The sequence below is a fragment of the Malaclemys terrapin genome, chromosome 4 (assembly GCF_027887155.1).
Source record: "Malaclemys terrapin pileata isolate rMalTer1 chromosome 4, rMalTer1.hap1, whole genome shotgun sequence".
NCBI classification, from domain to species: domain Eukaryota; kingdom Metazoa; phylum Chordata; order Testudines; family Emydidae; genus Malaclemys; species Malaclemys terrapin.
Genome location: NC_071508.1, coordinates 27929511 through 27952821, shown reverse-complemented (window position 1 = coordinate 27952821; position 23311 = coordinate 27929511). Strand labels below are relative to the sequence as shown.

General features: G+C 51.1%; 1 protein-coding gene across 3 annotated transcripts in view; it reads right to left on the bottom strand.

The window, feature by feature from the left end:
- Positions 1 to 12396: 12396 nt before the first annotated feature.
- The window catches only part of TNNT2 (troponin T2, cardiac type), a 29120-nt gene continuing 18205 nt past the window's right edge, over positions 12397 to 23311 (bottom strand). For 2 of the 3 annotated variants that reach the window (XM_054025868.1, XM_054025869.1), the window contains 2 exons: positions 21192 to 21232; positions 12397 to 12534 (listed from right to left, as the gene is read on the bottom strand). In XM_054025868.1, coding sequence (XP_053881843.1) covers positions 12486 to 12534; positions 21192 to 21232 — 90 coding nt within the window. In that variant the 3' untranslated portion in view covers positions 12397 to 12485. The remainder of the gene's footprint in view (positions 12535 to 21191; positions 21233 to 23311) is intronic. The other variant, XM_054025867.1, reaches the window with a different exon arrangement.

Genomic DNA, 23311 nt, shown 5'->3' with positions numbered 1-23311 from the left:
CTTCAGATGCATGGAGTAAAAATTACAGATGCAGGCATTATATAATGACACATGAAGAGAAGGGAGTACCTCACAAGTGGAGAACCAGTGTTGACAGGGCCAATTTGATCAGGGTGGATGTAGTCCACTCCCAATAATAGATGAGGAGGTGTCAATTCCAGGAGAGGCAAAGCTGCTTTTGTAATGAGCCAGCCACTCCCAGTCCCTAGTCAAGCCCAAATTAATGGTGTTAAATTTGCAAATGAATTTTAGTTCTGCTGTTTCTCTTTGAAGTCTGTTTCTGAAGTTTTTTTGTTCAAGTATAGCTACTTCTAAATCTGTTATAGAATGTCCAGGGAGATTGAAGTGTTCTCCTACTGGCTTTTGTATGTTACCATTCCTGATGTCCGATTTGTGTCCATTTATTCTTCTACATAGGGACTGTCTGGTTTGGCCAATGTACATGGCAGAGGGGCATTGCTGGCACATGATGGCATATATAACATTAGTAGACGTGCAGGTGAATGATCCCTTGATGGTGTGGCTGATGTGGTTGGGTCCTCTGATGGTGTCGCTAGAGTAGATGTGGGGACAGAGTAGGCAACGATGTTTGCTATAGGGATTGGTTCCTGGGTTAGTGTTTCTGTAGTGTGGTGTGTAGTTGCTGGTGAGTATTTGCTTCAGGTTGGGGGGCTGTCTGTAAGCAAGGACTGGCCTGCATCCCAAGGTCTGTGAGAGTGAGGGATCGTTTTCCAGGATAGATTGTAGATCATTGATAATGTGCTGGAGAGGTTTTAGCTGGGGGCTGTACGTGATGGCCAGTGGTGTTCTGTTATTTTCCTTGTTGGACCTGTCCCGTAGTAGGTGATTTCTGGGTACCCTCTCGCTCTATCAATCTGTTTCCTCACTTCCCCAGGTGGGTATTGTAGTTTTAAGAATGCTTGATAAAGATTTTGTAGGTGTTTGTCTCTGTCTGAGGGAGTAAAATCTTGCTGACTTCAGATCTGCCACAATCTTCTCTTTGCCAGTAACTGTATGATCTCATTTTGAATTCTTTTTCCAAGGTAGTGGTGTGTGTACATTTCTTGGGCTGTGACTCTTCTTAGATGTTCCTGGAGTACAGCATTAAACTCAGCCATCAGCTCCACAATTTTAAGGAAGTTTCCATTGTTTGGCACATACAGCTGATCTGAAGTGCCACACAGTGCTAGGTTTTGGGTAGCAAGCCTTCTCACAATGGCAATGAGCCTTTTCAGAACATTTTGCCAGTAAAGAGACTCTGATGCAATCTTCTCTTGATTCTGATCATCTATGGTGGCCTTTAACCTTAGTCTCATCTCAAGGTCTTTCCACCTATGGAATGCTCTCTGGTGATTTGCTGCCTTCTCATGGAATGCCAGATTTCTAGCAAGATTTTTCCAGTCCTTTGTTCCTGTAGAACCCAATGTGGCTGGAACATTAGATGAAGAGTTTGCAACAAAAACAGTATTCAGCATTCTGGGTTTTTGAGTACATAAGCCATGGCCTCTCCACTTTGTCACCATTGGGGATTTTACACTAGTAATGTGTTGGATGGAAACTTCTATTTTCATTGTCTTTGGGGAACATGAAGTTTTTCACTTGCTGTGGCCCATGCAGTACAAGGAAGTCCCTTAGGCTACTGATCAAGTGGGTCCACAGTCCTGGATCATCTAGACTTAAGGAACAAAACTCCTCAGTGGCTGTTTCTTGCGCCTCCACCACACTCTTCTCTGATCTACGCTTTTCTTCAGGAATGTGCATGGTTACATCCATTTGAGATGGAGATATGGATGCTGCAGTAGCTGCCAGGTCACCTGCACTCTGACTAATTGGAAGATCAGGCATCTCCTCACCACTCACATCCTCACTGGTAGGGTTACCATATTTCAGCAAGCAAAAAAGAGGACGGGAGGAGCCCCGCCCTTGCCCCGCCCCTGCCCCTCCCACTTCCCGCCCCCCCAGAAACCCCCAACCCTCCCCCCATTCCTTGTCCCCTGACTGCCCCCTCCTGGGACCCCTGCCCCTAACTGCCCCCCAGGACTCCACTCCCTATCTAAGCCTCCCTGCCTCTTGTCCCCTGACTGTCCCAACCCTTATCCACACCCCCACCCCCAGACAGACCCCTGGGACTCCCACGCCCCATCCAACCACTCCCCACCCCCTGACAGCCCCCCCCCCCAGAACTCCCAACCCATCTAAACCCCTCTGCTCCCTGTCCCCTGACTGCTCCGATCCCTCTCCCCACCCCTGCCCCTGACAGCTCCCCCCCAGAACTCCCAGCCCCCCACCCCCCTGCTCCTTGTCCCCTGACTGCCCCCTCCTGGGACCCCTGCTCCTAACTGCCCTCCAGAACCCCACCCCCTACCTAAGCCTCCCTGTGCCTTGTCCCCTAACTGCCCCCTCCTAAGACCCCTCTCCCTAACTGCCCCCCAGGACCCTACCCCCTACCTGTACCCTGACTGCCCAAAACTTTCTCCACTCCCCCCAAAAAGCCCCCCTCTGAACTCCCGACCCCCCCCCCCCGTTTCTTGACTGCCCCCTCCAGAACCTCCCTGCCCCTTCTCCTGCCCCCTGGCCCCCTTACCCTGCTGCTCAGAACAGGGTGTTGGGCTCTGTGCGAGCCGGACACGTGGCTGCGCTCCCCAGCACAACAAAACCCGGTCCCTGGCCCTGCACAGTGTTGCCGGACCGGGCTGCAGGGGAGAGCTGCCGGCTCAGAATGCAGGGCGGATCCGGCTCTTCTACAGCTGCTCCGGAGTCCAGCCCGGGACTTCCCTGCAGCCCTCCCAGCTGCTCGCTCTGCTCTGCCGGGGGAGGGGGGAAATCCCGGACATTTTGAGTGCTTTACAAATTCCCCCCGGACGCTATTTTTAGCACAAAAAGGAGGACATGTCCGGGTAAATCCGGACGAATGGTAACCCTACTCACTGGGGGCGGAACGCTCACCGTGAACATTTGTGTCTATGTATCTCAGGAGAGCTCCTTCCTGCTTAGATAGAAAGCAAAGGAAGCTTTTCTTTCTTTTTCTGAATGCTGCACCAGGGGGGCGTTTTCTTCTTTCACTCATGACTGCTGTTCTGTGCCAGCTATAGTGGCTCTCAACACTCAGTTGAAGGGGACAAATAAGCAGGCTGGTAGCAGGGCCTGAGTGAGGGAAGATATCAGCGTCTTAAGGGCCTAACTGGCTTCAGTTGACTGCCTGTTTTCCTCAAGTGGGTTCAAGGAAGCAGCAGGAAACAGGAAGCTCCCTGAGAAGCTGGTGTGAATCAGTCAAGGCTCCTGGGGGTGCTGGAGAGGTACATAAGAGGCTCCTCCTCTGCTCTCTCCCTGCAGCTCCTGCTGCTTTCTGTTATTCCCTCTCACCTTTTCTCCTGCCTGCCTGTTCTGTCTCTTGTGCCCTCCTTCCTCCAGCACAGCACTCCACCATCTCTGTGCAGCTAAAGCAGAGAGAATACATATACACCAGCAGCAGACACAATTTCCTAGACTCTGGGTCCTAGTGGCACCCGCCCACAGTCTGGCACCTGAGGCAGCCGCCTCAGTTTGTCTCATGGCAAGGCCAGCCCTGCCCATCAATGGCTCCCCAGAGCATTACTGATTGTATTGCTTGAATCCAGATGTCCATCTATCACAGTCACACTTACTAATTGATACCTGTGTACTGGCTACAGTCGCCAGCAATTTACAGGCCAAATTGGTTGCTGGGGGGGTGAAATCCTGTCTTAAGTAGACCTAAAGAGAACATACAACCTGGATTTAGCAGAAGCCTGAACAAACAGATGTATCCTACACTATAACCAAACCAGCTGCATAGGATGGTCTTGTGGGTGAAGCATTGGCTAGGCTGGTGATTATGGTACCGGGGTTCAATCCCCAGCTCTGACCCTCAGGGGAAGTCTGGAGATGTCTACATTGCAATGGGACGGGAGGGGTGATTGCAGCATCTGGACATCCCGAACTAGCTTTGATCTAGCTAGCCCAGGTACTGGTAACAGCGCAGCCATGGCAATGTGGAATTCAGCTGCCTGAGTAATTACCAAGGATCAGGGGTTTGTACACTCTGTTCAGCTTCAACACACTCATTACCCAAAGTAGCTAGCTCATGGGTCTTGCCCACATGCTCAGGGTTCGGCCAATTGCCATATCTGGGGTTAGGAAAGAATTTTCCCCAGGACAGATTGGCAAAAAATTGGGGGGAGGGGGGGGAGTTGCCTTCTGCTGCAGCAAGGGGCACGGGTCATTTGCTGGTTTAAACTAGAGTAAAAGGTGGATTCTCTGTAACCTGAAGTCTTTAAAAAACAAACATACAACAAGATTTGAGGACTTCACTAACAGCCAGAGGTTATAGATCTGTTGCAGGAGTGGGTGGGTGAGGTTCTGTGGTCTGCAACATGCAGGAGGTCCGACTAGATGATCACAATGGTCCCTTCTGGCCTTAAAGTCTATCAATTGTGCACAGAAAGGAAGCAAGTTCCAGAAACAGAACTTTCAACTCAGAATGCCCTGCTACAAGGCCCAGATCCACAGGTAGTATTTAGCTGCCTAACTCCCATTGATTACAATGGGAGTTAGGTGTTTAAACACCTTTGAGGATCTGGGCCCTAACCTGTTCCCTCCCCTAATTCAACTCCAAGGAATCACTCTCAGAACCGAATAGCAGGCCAATGCAGTTATGAAGACCAGGTGTTATATGGCTTGCAGGTGACTTTGCTAAGCAAACAAGCTGCAGCTTTCTGCAAAAGCTGATGTGCTATGCGTGGAGACCATTCAAATGCATTGCCTGCTCGGGGGCAGATTGCTGTGAAGGCCCATCTCACTGCAGCAAGGTCTGGACCAGGATGCAGCCCCCTCGCCAAACACATGGTAAGAGACAGTCCCAGCACTGCTGAGAATGGAGTCACCAAGGAGCTACCATTGTGAGCAATGGCTAGTCAGAGATTTTTCCCCTTGAAATGTCCGTCCCTCCCCGCAGTAGAAAGTTGGGTTTTTGATTCAAGGAATGTTTTCCACACAGTGTCTGCTTTCTTCAAAAGAAGTTGAACCCCCCAGTTTTGGGGTGTTTCAGTTGAAAACATTTGGGTTTGCAGCCATTTCAGCCACTAGTTTTTTGCTTTTCAGTTTATTGAAGGAAAAAAAAAAAGTCAAAGATTTCCATGGGAAAACCCATGTCCTGAGCAGCTCTCTCGTAAACCTCCTTGAGGCAAGGTGGGCACATCTCTCACTAGCTCTAGATGGGTTAGGCTGGGAAAGAGGACACACAGGGCAGACGGTCTCCCATGAGTTACATGATGGGTTGGGACACTTCCCACTCACATACACACACCCTTCACTCCCACCCTAAACTCATGTTGAGCCTGCCTGGAGGAAGCTGCTGCAGTACAAGGCCTTAGGAATCATCCCACCAAGTCTTGGTTATACAGACAAGGTTGGCATACACATATATGCACACGCCCCCATCTGTCCACAATTAAGTTACCCGTGGAGATAACATTAGCTAGGGGCCTTGTCCTGAACTGTAGATCTCAAAGGCATGTAAGCACCTAACTCCCAATGGAATCAATGGGAGTTAGGAGCCTAAATACCTTTGAGGATCTGGACCCAAGTGCTTTCTTTGCAAAGGAGGGTAAGTAGTACTATTATCCCCGCTCGAGAGGTGGGGAAGCAGGCACAGGGAGAGAGAAAGTGGCTCATTTGAGGTCACACAAGTAAGTCACTGGCCATTCCAGGAGTAGAACGCAGGGCCACCAATTCCCCCATCTGTGCCCCAGTCACTGGATCATGCTGTCTTGTTCTGCCACAGCCACATCACCTTGTTGTGCCAGGAGAAGCCACATCCACTGGTGGAAATGAAGCACTTTGTCCTGATCACATAGGGTTACCATACGTCCGGATTTTCCCGGACATGTCCGGCTTTTGGGGGTTCAAATCCCCGTCCGGGGGGAAATCCCCAAAAGCCGGGCATGTCCGGGAAAATCGGGAGGGAGGAATGGAGGGCTCGGCCGGGGCCGGTGCGGGGCCGGGCCGGGGGCATGGTGCCGGGCCGGGCGCGGTGCCGGTCCGGGGTAGCGGGGGGGGTGCGCCGGGCTGCGGGGCCGGGCGGGGAGCCGGTCCGGGGTAGGGGGGGCGGGGGGTGCGCCGGGCTGCGGGGCCGGGCGGGGAGCCGGTCCGGGGTAGCGGGGGGGGGGGGGGGGGGGCGCGGGGCCAGGCGGGGAGCCGGGGGTGCGCGGGGCGCCGGTCCGGGGTAGCGGGGGGGGTGCGCCGGGGAGCCGGTCCGGGGTAGCGGGGGGGGTGCGCCGGGGAGCCGGTCCGGGGTAGCGGGGGGGGGGGGTGCGCCGGGGAGCCGGTCCGGGGTAGCGTGCGCCGGGGAGCCGGTCCTGGGTAGCGGGGGGGGTGCGCGGGGCCGCGGGGCCGGGCGGGTAGCGGGGGGGTGCGCGGGGCCGCGGGCCGGTCCGGGGTAGCGGGGGGGGGGGGGTGCGCCGGGGAGCCGGTCCGGGGTAGCGGGGGGGGGTGCGCCGGGGAGCCGGTCCGGGGTAGCGTGCGCCGGGGAGCCGGTCCGGGGTAGCGTGCGCCGGGGAGCCGGTCCGGGGTAGCGGGGGGGTGCGCGGGGCCGGGCGGGGAGCCGGTCTGGGGTAGCGGGGGGGGGTGCGCGGGGCCACGGGGCCGGGCGGGGAGCCGGTCCGGGGTAGCGGGGGGGGGTGCGCGGGGCCGCGGGGCCGGGCGGGGAGCCGGTCCGGGGTAGCGGGGGGGTGCGCGGGGCCGCGGGCCGGTCCGGGGTAGCGGGGGGGTGCGCGGGGCCGCGGGCCGGTCCGTGGTAGCGGGGGGTGTGTGCGCGGGGTCGCGGAGCCGGAAGCCGGTCCGGGGTTGCGGGGCCGGGCCGCCGGGGGGTGCGCTGGGCCGCGGGGCCGGGAGCCAGTCCGGGATAGCGGGGGGGGGTGCGCTGGGCCGCCGGGGGCCGGCAGTGCTGGGCGGGCCGGGGGTGGTCGGCCGGGGCCGGCACCCCAGGGCCCAAGCCGACCCAGGCTGGAGCCGCCGGGGGGGGCCAGCCTGGGCCGCACCTCCTCCCCCCCCACACACACACCCTTACCTGCTTCAGGCTTCCCGCGAATCAAATGTTCGCGGGAAGCAGGGGAGGGGGCGGAGACTTTGGGGAGGGGGCGGAGTTGGGGCGGGGGGCGTGGGCGGGGCTGGGGGCAGGGCCGGGGCCCCGTGGAGTGTCCTCCATTTGGAGGCACAAAATATGGTAACCCTAGATCACATTCAGGAATAAATACAAAAATACCAATTCCCCCCCATAAATCCTTGTGGTTAGACCTTAGTGCGGTGGAAGGGCACATTCTGGCTCACTTTGGCACGCTCTAGCCCCGCTGTAGCTACCTCACTCTGATTTTGCACTGCATGGCTCTCATGACCACTACCCGGTATTGCTATACAACTGTTTGCCTGCCTGTTCTGAAGGGTTCATTCCTGTTGCCTCTTGGTTTACATCTGGGGAGGCTACAGGAGTTCATAAGGGTGCTGTGGGATATAAGGCTACAGCTACACTGATAGAACCCAACCATACAGCTCCACATTCAGGCTCTGGTACAGCCAAACAAAACATAAGTATGTGCTTTGTTGAGCAGGGAGGGTGTTTCCCTTTCATCCACTCAGACGAAGGGGCATCAAAACAACACAAGGACAACACAACAGCTCTTCAATCCCTTTCAAAGGGAATCATCCCCAGCTGACCATCCAGAGAGTCACTAACCAGTCAGCCCCTGTTCCCAGTCTCCACTCACTAGACCTTCTGCCTGAGAGTTCCAAGATTCCTTCTCAGGCCTCCTACCTTGTCTGAAAGTCCTATCCCTTCTCAGGGAACCTCCTTCCCCACAGCACTTTCTTCCTGGGTCAGGCCTGCTGCAAGGGGGACTTCCCAGAGCAGCCCACTCCCCAGGTCTCCTTGGTGAGCCCTACCCTGTCCCCTCCTGAGAGCTACCCTGCAGAGTCAGCCCCTTACTTCCAGCCCTGCTTGCAGTGACCAACCTGGTTCATCCCCACCTTCCTTTACACAAGCCCTCCTGCAACTCAGCCCAGCTCCCAGCACTAGCCAGTCCTCATCATTCATCACTGGTAACTCACAGGTACAGCACGCCTTCAGCTTCTTTCCCCTAGATACTATTTCTCCCTCTTTTTTCTGGCAGTTGTCACCTGCCCCTTCCTAATAATCTCCCTTTCTATAGAGCCCAGGTGCCTTCTCTTAAACCTGAGTGGCAGTTGACCAGTCAGAGGTGCACAGGTCCCCTCTCCCTCTTAAAGGGCCAGTCACCCTGTGACAGATGAGATTATTCACATGCTTAAAAGTAAGCACGTTTAAAGGCTTTGCCAAATCAAGGCCTGATTTTCAAAAAAGCTCAGTGCCTGTTTAGGCACCAAAATATATGGGCAGATTTTTCCGCTGTGCTCAGCAAGTTGTGTGCACATTGTGTGTATGCTGGGTGCATGTTGGGTGTACACTGGGTGTATGTTGGATTACATTGAGTGTGCATTAGGTGTGTGTTGGGTGTATGTTGGGTGTGCATTGAGTGCATGTCGGGTGTACATTGGGTGTATGTTGAAAGTATGGTGAGTACATGTTGAGTGTACATTGGGTATATGTTGGTTGTATATTGGGTGCACATTGGGTGCCAAGCTCTTTGGAATATCTGACCCCGTGAGGAACGTGTGGTCACAGCTGACTCAGGCTCAACACAGGCCAAAAAGCGGTACCACTGGTTGGCACTTCGAAGAACTGCCAGAGCCATCCCCTCAGCAGAATGTGCCTGACCCCGGTGGTCTTGCTAGGGCACAGTTTGTGGTCCTGCCAGCCTTATCTCCCCACCTAGACTCCCAGAGAGCAGCGAGTGCCAAAAACGCCTCTATCTACAGCTGGCTGAGGAGACTGTACCATCCACCGTCACATGAAGGCCTAGCAAGAGGCAGCTCCCAGCATCATCCCAGTGATCAGTCACTCACAAGCAAAATGTTCTACAGTGCCTCTGTGATTGCCAGGGCTGGGGCCCTGTTCCCTTTCCATGTGCATGGCTTTCTGCAGGGCTAAGGGATTCCCAAGCATGCAGCATGCTCCTGAGCCAGCTGATGGCTTCTGCAACCCACCTCTGCTCTCCTGCAGAGCCACTGTAGCGAGCAGAAGGCTGCTGCTGGCTGGCTGGCTAGATGACGTCCCCGGAGCCAGGACCTGGTGCTATGCAGCCTGACCCCAGCAGCGGGCACATGGGGGCTGGGTTCTGACCACGCTAACATTCACCATCGCTCTTACTGCCCTGGATTCCTTTGCTGCTCGCTGGCTTGTTCAGAGAAACCACCCTCTGCAGTTAGGCCCCTGGCTGGGTCTCTGGCCCTTCTGAACCCAGCAGGAGACTTACTACTTGGAGAGGCCTTTGAGGCAGAGGGAGAGGGATGGGGGCTGTGACTGGGGACAGCCCAGCTGAGAGCTGGCTCTCCCCACATGCTGACTCAGCTGCTCCCTCGTGGTTTAGCTTCAGAACAACATGCATGGGGTGGGGCAGCGCCCAGGCGTTGCCCTGGGAGAGCGCACAGGTGTGGCTGCATCAGCCTGGCCTGGCCAGGGGCCAGCACTGCTTTAAACAGGCAGCTGTGTGGGAAGCAAGGTGTCACCCCAGCTTGTGGCCAGCACACCAGGCCTTCGGGGAGTGCACGGATGGTGCCACCTCGTGGTGAGCCCATGCGGATGCATGTCAGAGGCCCTTCCTCTGCATGGCACCCAGGGTCCCAGCACCCACTGCCCCCTGCTCATGGCCTCTGTGGCAGACGACAGATGGGAAACAATCTCACCCCACCCAGGCTGAGGCCCCTGCTGCCATCAGATGGTCCCTATGAACTGGGCTTTTGTGAGCTCTGCTAGATCAGCTTCACCAACTCAACCACACTGACCCATTCGCTGGGGTGCGGGCAGGGAACACTCCTCTCTGCCCCCCCAGCAAAGGTCAAGCCGGCCCCCTCCGTTCACGTTGGCCTTTCATGATGTGGATGGTCACTCCTCCTCAGAGAGGCTCGTTGCAGGGTGGCTGAGGCCTGGTGTGCCCCCAATTCCTTGGAGGGGGCAGGATGGTGCCACCCACCTTCAAGGGGCAGCAGGGAGATGCCAGTTGGCTGACTCCACTGCCAGCCAGCTCAGTTACTGAGCACAGGGCTGGGATGGATGCAGACAGCTCACAGGTGCCACAGGGAGGGCAGACAGTACTGCAGGACAAAGGAGCCCATGTGGTCGCCCTCTTGGCCTGTCTCACCCATTTGTGGGCAGCTAAAGCCAGTCGTAGATCCTCCTCCCATGTTCTGGAGACCCCCGCACAGTCCTGGTCCTTACTGAGCAGCTACTCAGAGCCAGTCCCTATTCCACTGCAGGACTCTGCTGAGCAACAGTGAGGTACTCACTGTCCCAGGAGCTAGGCCAGTTGGGGATGCCAAGGCCCCATGCCCAGGGACCAGACATGCTCTCCCATGACACACGTGCAGAATCATACACCAGCCCCAATGCAAAGAGATTATATCCACCTCTATTTGCAGTGGATATGTGCTCTACAAACGAGCAAATATTATAGCTGCTGTGCTGACTTGTCCTAGCAATATTCCAGGCTAACTAGCTAAGAGATTTGATTCCATAGACACACAGCTATGGATTTCTAGAGCGCGCTGGCGCACACCTTTAGCAGATGGTGTCAGAAGCACACAAAGGCTCCTGGGTCTACCAATCTGGAAGGCAAGGCAGGGAGCTGGTGGGAGTTGGCAGCAGGGCCTCCAAGTATTCATAGGAGCAAGAGGTCCTGCAGAGACAACCCACCGCCTGATCCATGGGGCAGGCCCAGAGGCCCTGGGGATCTACAATAACTACCCGTGGGGGCAGAGGCGGCCACTTACGGATATCCAAGGGCCCTGTGCTGCAGGCAAGACCGGCACATGAGAAAAAGCACATGTTCCTTCCATTGCATCAGGTGGGAGCATTCAGCATTAAGAGCTAGGTAATGAAACTAAACCGAGTGGATTTGAAATTAGAGAGTGAGTCGTTTGTCCTTGAAGCAGGACAGAGGTCAATTTTTCACCCTTGCACAAGCTGGACAAACCCACAGCTCTAAATCTAGGACAGAGATTGAGCAAACCAGCCTAGATAAAATATGAACCTTGCACTGCAGCTCAAATCAAGAGGCTGGGGCTGGGAAAAAGCCTGGTTAACTATGTTTTCCATTAGTGTTGATTTTCCTGCAGCTCTGTAGTTCCTGATCAGAATAGGGAGCACTGGAATAGTATGGGAGAGGGGCCATAGCCTCAGGATATTTCTGGCCCATCCAACAGCTGGAAGTGCCTCACTAGCTTCATTAAGGGCTTATCTGCATGACACATTACTGTACAGATGGCCAGGGTATAAATCTACAGCCCACTAAATAGCCATGTGGCAATGTCCCATGTAGATACTGCTACAGCGCAGTGAAAGTCCCAGAGGCCGCTTTAGCTACTACTGCTTGTAAAGTGCAGGAAGGCTTGGTCTGTACTTCAAATTTATAGCAGCCTGGTTATGTCTCTCAAGGTGTTAAAAACCACACCCCTAGTGCCAGAGCTACACCAGCAGAACCCCCAGTGTAGACACAGCTGTGCAAACAGCGGAGTGCTAATGTCATGTGGGGAGTTGGTGTTCCTAGATTGGCAGAACTCCCCCTTCTGGCAGTGGCTCTGTAGTATAGACACAGCCTAAGTCAAAGGGCTCTCAGAACTTTCCGTGCACTGGGGCGGTGTCCACATGGGATATTCCTGACTGGCAAGCTAGCGGCCTGTAGAGTCACATCCTGGCTTACTGCACCCAAAGATCCTGTGTAGACAAGCCCTTCATTGGTTTTCAAGAGTTTCCCAGCCCAGCTTCTCAAAATCAAGTGGGCTGTTTGGATACATCTCTGGAATTCATCCAACAGTTTTGGGACCTTTCTGAAACTAAAGTTCATCCAGCACTAGCAGAGAGCAGACACTCAGCTGCTGTAGCTCAACGTAGCTCCACTGAACTCAGCGAGCTCGATCCTCCAGTAGCGTATATTCGCATGGCACCACAGTGACATACACCAGCTGAGGGTCAGCTCCACAGCCTGCATCTTCTGGACGCAGGGCAGCAGGTCAAGTTCAGCAAGCAGGCCACGTGAAAGATGACTGGGCAGGAAAGGCACATATCCCTTCCTGATTCTCTTTATTTACAGACACAGCAACATCCCGGGGTTCAGTGAAAAGAGCAAGCAGCGCCAACCTAGCAAAGCATTTGCTCCACACGCAGACAGTGCTGCCCCTGCAGTGAGGGCTGTGCAAGCACAACTGGTTTGTGTCCTTAGGGGTGGTGGGTGGGTTCGTGCAGGATCCGTGGTCAAACGGAATCCAGCTGGCTGACCAAACAGGAGTGCACCACTCCGTGCCTGGGCCTCTCCTCTCCTCTGCCTTGTGCCCATCAGACGGTGCTACTTCCATCGGCCGCCAACCACGCTCTTCCCGCGGGCAGTCTTGGAGCTGGAAGGGAAGCAGAGAAGCACCTGCTGAAAGGTGTTACTTTGAGGGGGAGTGAAGAGAGAGCTGAGAGCAGGGAGGGGTCTGGGTTTCCCAGGGGCTATGCTCTCTACCCAGCTGGAGAGGGAAGGGAAGACTGAAGCTCACTGCAGAGTGAGGAAATCTCTTGGGCAGCCTTCCCTGGGGCCAAATCCTGGTCAAGGGGCCTTTACCATTGGCTTTCATGGAGCTAGGAGTTGGCTCTTAGCAAACGCATTTCACAGACAAAGGTTGGACCCAACGAGACTGGACAAAAAACTCTTTCCCAAGGCAGGTACATCAGTCAGCGACACCCCCTCTCCAATCCCAAAGAGTCTTTATGAAAAAATGGGGAAGAAGTCAATCCTGAGGACTTGGCCAGGAGAGAAATAGTTACACAATGTCCCTGCCAAGTGGCAGGGATGGTGAGTGGGTGTTATCAGAGTGCATTGGGCCCAATTCTTTTCTTGTCTACGCTGGCCCTCCTGATTTGCACCAGGTGCCAGTAAGAAGAGAATCAGGCCCAGTGGGGGCAGGTGAAATTGTCTTCTAAGAGCACTCCAGTCCGTGCGTTTTATAGTGAAAGTCACCAGCTCTGCTCACTTGGCCCTTCTGACCTGGACAGACAGGGAAGGGCCCAGACAGTGGTGCAGATGTGAACACAAGCCGAGATGGTGTCTCTGTGGTCATTAGTACTGGTCAATGTGTTAAAGTGCCTGGGCCAAACCCTTAGCTGGTGTAAACTGGCACAGTTCCATTACAGTCAGGAGAGCGATGCTGCCTTACACCAGGAGGGATCTGGCCCCAAGTCAGTGAGGAGAAAAGTGACCTTTATTTCCCAGAGTTCAGAACAAACTCCCAACTCTGTCCTGGCAGCCAGTCAATGGGGCTTGGGCCTTCCCTTCTGCCTCTGCCAGGGAAGAGCCCTGCTATTGCTAACTCTTCGATGACCATGGCCCGTCCTGGGGCACAGAGGGCAGGCTGAGATTGCCCAGATGCCACAAGCCCTGAAGCCTGTATATCTCCAATGCAAGCAGTTGGAGATGCAAGCCTCAGAAAGTTCTTTTGTTTATAAGGGTTAGTGCATCCAATCAGGGAAGAGAAATCACTCCATGTGACTAAATGACCAATCACAGAGCTCAAGATCCAAATATAACAATGCTCTAAGGAGTGAGTTTTTTTTTACTGTAATCACTGAACTCTTCCAATAAGCTGAGCCCAGAGGAGCTGGGTTTCCTTCTTGCTCTGGTCTATTTGCAGCTGCCCTGCCCAAGCCCCAGGACATCAGAAAAAGTGGCCCTGGCAAACATACCATGGTGACAGAAAGTTGCTTAGACCACTCCTAGTTTGCCCTCCCCAGATCCAGCTTCACTTCAAACCTGTTTCCTCATGCAGCATGCATGCAGTGTAAACCTGATCAGCCCCACGCAGCACAAGGACAGCCATGCTACTCACCCTTTGCTGTAGGGCCGGGTCATGTCAGAGGGGAAGAGAGAAGAGAGATTTGGTGTAAACAGTGGAGAATGCTCCTAGCCACCACATGACTGGGCCTCAGATTCTCAGACAGCAGGGTCTAAAAGGTGCTGCTATCGCAGAGTGACATTTACTTCTCTGTATGGGTTAAAGATTGGCTGACGCCTCAAGGCAAAGGCCCAATGACTTGCTAGCTACTGGGCTTCCCTTGTCTCTTTCTGCCCCTTGCTCTTGATCACTAGAGAGACATCGACGCAGGAATGCGATCCTGATTCCTCACCAAGTTCCGCAGCTCCGACAGCTTATTCCCATTCCCCTCCCAAGTACAAAATGACCCTAGGCCCAAACTGCCCCCAGCCGTGTGTCAACATGTAGCTGCAGCGGGGTTTGAATCAGGCATGGGACAGAAGCAAAAGGGGATGGGCCTGGAGTTGTAATGCGTGGAGCTGGCTGAAAGGTTCTGAAATTCAAAATCGTGATTAAAAAAAGGGACATAATTTTTTAGAAGATTTTCACTAGAATGATGTCCCACCCCCCTTTTTTTTTTTTAAGAAGCTCTAGTGACAGACCTGAGATCACTCTCACTCACTCTGGTGTAAATCAGGAGTAACCCCGAGGCCAGATTCCCTCTCATTCATGGCATTGAAATCAGTTACGCTGGTGTAAGAGAGCAGACTGAAACCCGCCGATCCTCGTAAGGAGATCAAAATTAGAGGGAAGAAAAAGCAGGCCAGAGAGAACTGGATCCAAGCAGGCTGGTGTCCTGCCCTCACCTGGTGGAAATGGGAATTCCCAACATTCAGTGGAGACCCTCTAGTTTACCAGGGGATCTGACCCAGAATGGGCCAGGTAGGATCCATGGCACTGGAGGGCCCGATCCTGTCATCCTTATGCCATGTGACAGGACTACTGAGGCCAGGATACTGGTTTAGATGGACTGTCGGTCTGAAACATTCAGAATTGGTCCCCTCTCTGTGCCACTTGGGCTGGCTGGAAAGAGGACATGGCTTCCAGATGTCTTACAGCAGTCTGGGTGGGTTATCACACTGCCTGCATTTGCCCCACAGAGGGCAGCCCATACCCGCTCCTCCGAAAGAGTGGAGATTGAGGGGGCCTCCTGTGGGGGGGGGCAACACCCCATGCAAGGAGCTGGGGGTATCACCCCCTAACCCTGTGGATTCTGAGATCCACTGGAGGCAAGGAGCTTCCATACACAGGCCCTCACACTATCTCCCTGCAGTAGCAATGGTGCCAGGCCCCCAGAATCCTTTGCAGGTGGGTCTCAAAACCAAGAGCAGCTCAAAGAACGGGGAGAAGCAAAAATCAGAGCCAAGGGGGCTGGCAGCAGTGAGGTGGGTGGAGGAAAAAGGAGCTGAGTGGAAGAGAGTGAGGGGAAGGGTGGGGGACCAGAAGAGACATTGGGAGCAGGAAAGGAGGGAGAAACTCAAGTGAAAGAAAGGAGGAGGGAAGGGAACGCAAGGGACTAAGGCTCAGCAGGGCCCCGGAGAGCGAGTGGGGTAAGAAGGGAGGGGAACAGTGGTGGAGGAACAAAGACAAGGGGGAGCAGGGAGCCTGAGAGCCGAGGAGGCAAGACGAGAGACGGAAGAGATCCTGCTAGGATGAGAAGAAAGGAGCTGGGTGTGTGTGTACTGGAATGATGAACTGTATTATACCATTCAGTCACCAGGTGATGCTATGTATGTGTAAAATACCGTGTTTAAGCTAAACTCAGCCATACCTGGCAGTGCGTTAAAGGATCATATGATGAACACATCTGGTGTGTATCATGCTCAGAAGTAAACTCTGGAGCCAGTCTATATCTGATCCAGGAGCATGTCATGGGGTCACAAGTGGGATGGAGAAAAAGGATGGACAACTCCAGCCATCATAAAGAGAAAGAATTCACTGCCCAGATCATGTATGATGGTGGCAAAATACCAACAGCCCTCCCCACACACACACACACACACACACTGGATGGCTTCCTTCCCCAAGTGAAAGGAGCAACAGTATTCTCCAAAGTGGATGCCTCGAGCGGATTCTGGCAAATTTCTTTAGCCAAAGACAGTGCTAAACTGACTACATTTATTGCACCTTTGGGAGATTTTGAAGATTACTTTTTGTGATCACCGGTCCACCTGAAAGTTCACAAAGAAAGATGGCAGAACTGTTAACAAACACAAACGGAGTTATACTTTTCATGGACGATATTCTGATATATGGTTCTTCAATGGAAGAACAAGAAAACCCTCAATGAAGTCCTGAGCCTACATCGGCCAGTCCAGACTGAAGCTAAAGCTATACCAGGCAAAGTGCATTTTCTGCCTAACCCAAATCTAGTTTTTGGGACAGACAAAGATGGAATCAGTCCTAGCACTAAGAAAGTAAAAGCCATTCAAAAACGGAATACCTTCATTGGTGGAATACATTCACCAGAACTGAGACATGTACTAGGGATGGTAAGTTACCTTGCTCGATATCAACAAGGTCTCTCTGCAGTGACAAAACCACGGATTGAACTGAACACATCTGGGCTATGGTAAAAGAAATTATCTCCATCGTTCCAGTTCTCAAGTACTATGATATGCACAAATCCACAATCGTCAGTGCAGATGCAAGTAGCTATGGACTAGGCGGTGTATCGTTGCACCAACATGGCTCTGAGTAGAAGCCAGCTGCATTTTGCTCTTGCCCACTCACAGAAGCAGAAAAATGATATGCACCGATTGAAAAGGAGTGACGGGCAAGTGCATGAGAGACCTTTTGCGGATATTGATGCAGACTGGATTTGCTTACACTCTAGGGTGACCAGACATCAGGTGAAAAATCAGGACAGGGGGTGGGGGGGAGGGGGTAATAGAAGCTATATAAGAAAAAGACCCAAAAATCGGGACATCTGGTCACCCTATTACACTCAAACAACCTGTAACCTTCATCAACAGAAAAGACCTGGATCAAGTACCACTAAGATGCCAATGTCTGTTACAGAGGTTGATGCAATTTAATCCAATTGCTAAATATGTTCCTGGGAAAACTCTGGTAGTAACAGACACAGTCACAGAGCCCAGCATCACACTCAGCTAACCATGAGCTTGAAGATGATGTAAAGGTGTCCGCGGACACAGTTGACACATACAGATCAGTGTCAGGGGGAAAAGAAAAAAAAAAAAAAGACGACGACGACTACTCCATCTACAAAAAGCAATCTTGACAGACACGCAACTTCAGGATACTTGGGCTGACCCAAGTATCTAAAAGGACACTAAGTAAGTGACAAAAAGACTACATTGCACTGCATGGATAATCAAGTCAAATGGACTTATGATTAAAGGCAACTGCATTGTAATTCCAAACTAAATAAGAGGAGAAATCCTAAACCTCAACCATGAAGGACATCGAGGATTAACTAAATGCTGTGAACGGGCCAACCCGTTGGTGTGGTGGCCGGGCATCAGCAAGGATGTAAAGAATAAAGTATCTGCATGTGAACATTGCAGAACTAACAGACTAACTCAACACAAAGAACCTTTAATAACTACACCCCTACCAAAGAGACCTTGGAAGAGACTAGCTGCAGATATATGTGGATTCAGAGGACATCATTACCTGGTCATTGCAGGCTATTTTCCCAAGTATATACAAACACTTTACTTGAAAGACAACATGTCAGTGTTATCGAAACACTGAAGTGCTCTTTTGCTTACCTTTAGTATTCCAGAACTAGTGAAGGACAATCAATCACAATTCACAAGCTATTGGATATTGTCCTGAACAACTCCTGGTGGGAAGACAATTCATATTCTTTTCCAAAACTGGAACAATAGTTCTAGCTCCAAAGTGGCCAGATACAAAGACAATAGCCAAATTGGATAAAAAGGCTCACAGAGTTCGCGAACACTTTAACAACAAAAGCAAGCTATTCCGCTGGTTAGGAAAAATAGAAAATGTGGCAAAAGACCACCTTGGCTTAACCACAAGATCTTGCATGATCTAAAAAATAAAAAGGAGTCATATGAAAAATGGAAACTAGGACAGATTACAAAGGATGAATATAGGCAAACAACACAGGAATGCAGGGGCAAGATTAGAAAGGAAAAGGCACAAAATGAGCTCAAACTAGCTACAGGAATAAAGGGAAACAAGAAGACTTTTTATCAATACATTAGAAGCAAGAGGAAGACCAAAGACAGGGTAGGCCCACTGCTTAGTGAAGAGGGAGAAACAGTAGCAGGAAACTTGGAAATGGCAGAGATGCTTAATGACTTCTTTGTTTCGGTCTTCACTGAGAAGTCTGAAGGAATGCCTAACATAGTGAATGCTAATGGGAACAGGGTAGGTTTAGCAGATAAAATAAAAAAAGAACAAGTTAAAAGTCACTTAGAAAAGTTAGATGCCTGCAAGTCACCAGGGCCTGATGAAATGCATCCTAGAATACTCAAGGAGGTAATAGAGGAGGTATCTGAGCCTCTAGCTATTATCTTTGGAAAATCATGGGAGACGGGAGAGATTCCAGAAGACTGGAAAAGGGCAAATATAGTGCCCATCTATAAAAAGGGAAATAAAAACAACCCAGGAAACTACAGACCGGTTAGTTTAACTTCTGTGCCAGGGAAGATAATGGAGCAAGTAATTAAGGAAATCATCTGCAAACACTTGGAAGGTGGTAAGGTGATAGGCAACAGCCAGCATGGATTTGTAAAAAACAAATCATGTCAAACCAATCTGATAGCTTTCTTCGATAGGATAACTAGTCTTGTGGATAAGGGAGAAGCTGTGGATGTGGTATACCTAGACTTTAGTAAGGCATTTGATATGGTCTTGCATGATATTCTTATCAATAAACTAGGCAAATACAATTTAGATGGAGCTACTATAAGGTGAGTGGCATAACTGGCTGGATAACCGTACTCAGAGAGCTGTTATTAATGGTTCCCAATCCTGCTGGAAAGGCATAACGAGTGGGGTTCCTCAGGGGTCTGTTTTGGGACCGGCTCTGTTCAATATCTTCATCAACGACTTAGATATTGGCATAGAAAGTACGCTTATTAAGTTTGCAGATGATACCAAACTGGGAGGGATTGCAACTGCTTTGGAGGACAGGGTCATAATTCAAAATGATCTGGACATATTGGAGAAATGGTCTGAGTTAAACAGGATGAAGTTTAACAAAGACAAATGCAAAGTGCTCCACTTAGGAAGAAAAAATCAGTTTCACACATACAGAATGGGAAGAGACTGTCTAGGAAGGAGTACGGCAGAAAGGGATCTAGGGGTTATAGTGGACCACAAGCTAAATATGAGTCAACAGTGTGATGCTGTTGCAAAAAAAGCAAACATGATTCTGGGATGTATTAACAGGTGTGTTGTGAGCAAGACACGAGAAGTCATTCTTTCGCTCTACTCTGCTCTGGTTAGGCCTCAGCTGGAGTATTGTGTCCAGTTCTGGGCATCGCATTTCAAGAAAGATGTGGAGAAATTGGAAAGGGTCCAGAGAAGAGCAACAAGAATGCTTGAGAACATGACCTATGAAGGAAGGCTGAAGGAATTGGGTTTGTTTAGTTTGGAAAAGAGAAGACTGAGAGGGGACATGATAGCAGTTTTCAAGTATCTAAAAGGGTGTCATAAGGAGGAGGGAGAAAACTTGTTCACCTTAGCCTCTAAGGATAGAACAAGAAGCAATGGGCTTAAACTGCAGCAAGGGAGGTCTAGGTTGGACATTAGGAAAAAGTTCCTAACTGTCAGGGTGGTTAAACCCTGGAATAAATTGCCTAGGGAGGTTGTGGAATCTCCATCTCTGGAGATATTTAAGAGTAGGTTAGATAAATGTCTATCAGGGATGGTCTAGACAGTATTTGGTCTTGCCATGCGGGCAGGGGACTGGACTCAATGACCTCTCGAGGTCCCTTCCAGTCCTAGAATCTATGAATCTATGAACAGACTTCACTCAGAGTACCGCTGGATCTAGAACCAGGTGACTAAGTTAATGTCAAATTGGATGGATAAGATGGATGGACAACTCCAATTGTTGTCAATAAAAAACATGTAGTGACCAGATCATGTGATCGAGACCAACATTGGAGAGTTCAACAGAAACCATCAACACCTATAGTTTGTTCCTCAGAAAGAACAATCAACAGAGCAAACTCTACAGATGGTGGCTGCAGAATGAGATGATGACTCAAAGATTCCAAACCAACCACAGCTAGTCATTGCAACTAATGGACAGCCAGATGAGCAAGCTGTTATGCGTTCAGGTCACGTAATTAAAAAATCAGTACGATTTCAGAGACACTTAGACTGATCAGTACTGAACTTCAAAGGCAGCACGATAGTGTAAATATTACAAATGGTAGGAATGTAGAACTTAAAAGGGGTGATGTAACGGAATGCTAACTATATTATACTGTTCAGCCCCCCCATGTGGTGGTGTGTGTAAAATACCTTATTTAAGCAAACCTCAGCCATAACTGGCAAAGCATAAACTGACCTTATGGTGAACACATCTGATGTGTACCTCACTCAGATGTAAGCTCTGTAGCCAGTCAATATCTGATACAGGATCATGACAAGGGAGGTCAGTAGCAGAGGCTTATGACCACATCATCAGGGTTTGAACCCAGCACCTCCAGCACTCACTGCTGACACTTGAGCTAAAGGAGTCTCAGCAAGAGTAGGTTGTCATCTTCTCCGTGGGCCAGCCACTAGAGGTGGATGTGGCTCACCCTGTGCCAGATTAAGGGAGAAGTGATGCAAAGGGGAAATGACATGGAGACAGGGAGGTTAGAGGAAAAGAAGGGGGGGGGGTTTGATGGGTTAGAGAAGCAGAGGAAGAAGGCAGCCAAAGGAAAACCAGGGAAATGTGTATGCAGGAGCAGAGGAGAAGAGGAAGGATGAAAGCACCAGCAGGATAAAAACACTGGCTCTGGATCTTCTCTGTGTGCCTGTGAATGTGCAGTAGCAACGGGGTGAGCAGGGAAGGCAGAGGATGGGGTGAAGGAACAAAATACAGACAAGGAGAGATAGGGAGGGAGAGGAAGCAGAGAGGGGAGGGGAGAGCTGAGAGCCATGGAGGCAACCAGAGGGGAAAGGCAGAGAGCAGAGCAGGAGAGTGGTGAAAGAAGGGGGGCAGGAAGGGAGCCGGGGAGGCAGAAGGCAGCCCTGGTACTTACACCTTCTGGTGATCACTAATGCGGTTTCGGAGAACGTTAATCTGCAAGAGAAATACAGAAGGACAGTGAGGTGGGGCTGACACCTTGAATTGGGCAGAGGGCTGCCAAAGGGCAGCGGAAGACAGAGCAGGAAATGGTCTCCCCTAATTAACCCTCTAGAGTGGCCTGGCCATGTAGTGCAGTCCACAGCTTCTGCTTAGTCCAGGTCAGGACATAGGGAGACCCTGGAGGTGATGCTGGGTAGCGCAGGCTGCGTTAAGTCAGGCTGGGAGCTAGAGAACCACAGGGTGGGTCTGTGACCTGCAGCTCCAATAGAGAATCCCCTTTCTTCTCATCACGGACCAGTCCTGGCTCTCTTCTGCTGCCAACGGCACTTTCAACCAGTGCATGGGAATGCAGAGAGCAGCCCACATAGCTGTTCTCAGTGGCATCGGGTGAGAGTCACTCACTGCCTGCCTTCCGTAGAGGAACTGAAGGAGATTCTTTCACAAGGCCAAGCCTCTGCAAGTGTTCTTCACCATGCTTCTCTCCTGTATGACCAGCCCCTCCAGGCCAGCCACAGAACAACACCTTCTGCATAGAGATGAATGGTAGAGCCCTACCTCCATCATGGTATGGAGCAAACAACAGCAGTTCTCGGCTGTGCCTAGAGGGGGCAGCAGCCATCCTGCCAGGGCTCCCATGAATGACAGGACATGGGCTCCGTGTCTATGGTACCTGGGCTACGTGATCTGATGTCTTCTGTGCAAACTTGCTACAGCACTGTGCATCTCCAGCTTCACACATAGGTCCTATGTATCCTGCTTGTAGGGACCAAGTGTGGATGTGGAAGGGGGAAGGGAAGAGGGATGGCTGGTGTGGGCTGTCACCAACTGGAAAGCAAATCCATAGATGGCTGGCTAGGAACATTGGCTGGTTGGCTAATGAAGATCCAAAACTGCTGACTCTGTTTGTGCTCCAAGCTCAGGGACAGGAAGGACAGGACAGTTATTGCTCATCAACAGTCTAGAGAGGGCTTGTGTACTTATCCAGACATGCCCCATGGCAAGGGATGCATGGCTTCCCTTACTGAGTAAATCGAGGTCCTAGGTGGCATTGCAAGCCAAGCAAGGTTCAAACACACTTCACAGAGAGGCAGAGAGAGAGCAGACAGCATCCGGGCCCACCTGGACCCGAGGAAGGCAATAGCCCAAATCAGTCCTTACTCTGCACAACTACCCCCCCACACACACACACCACTACACAACTATATCCACTCACACACCCACCTCCTGATTCACCCTGACACATATCAGAGAGGATGAAGCCAACATCTTCAGAAGTGGCTACTTGTTTTGGCCACAAGGCATCTCAACTCAAGTTCCCCAAAATGGAAACACCCAATGTCAGTGGCCACTTTTGATAATTTGGTTTTAAGATAAAAAACAAGGATGTGACCTTTATATAGATAACTATAATAGGGTAATAATAATCTAGAGTTATATTAGATTCAGAGATTTTAAGGGTATTAAGAGATTTCCCAGATATTGCATGATTTATTCAAAATTAACATCAATGGGCCAGAGATCTTCTCAGACAACTCTTTTAGGACTTTTGGGTGCAAGTTATCCAGACCTGCTGATTTAAAAATTAGCAGATACTGTTTAACATCCTCCTCAGTAATTCATCATCCTCATCTGATGAGTACATCAATCTGCTTCTTTCCAAATACAGAACAGAAATATTTATTTCACACTTCTGCCTTTGCTGCCTCATTAACAATTTTACCATCACCATTACTAATGGGCTTATACTATTGTTAGGATTTCTTTTGTACATGCTTATAAAAACTCCTCTTTATTGTCCTTAGACCTGCCAGCCATGACATTTTACTTGATGTCTTTTGCTTCTCTTATCAATTTTCTACACTTCATAACCACTCATTTATATTGCTTGTGATCTATTTCTCCTCTTTCTCCCCCCCCCCCATTTGATGTTTGTATTTATTTCTAAATTAATGTCTTCAATTCTCCACTGAACCAGGATGGACTTTTACACAAAGTTGTCCTATTTCTGAATTATACAATGATGACAATCTACTCAGCTCTTGTTTAAAAAATCCCAATTTTTATTCATGTTTT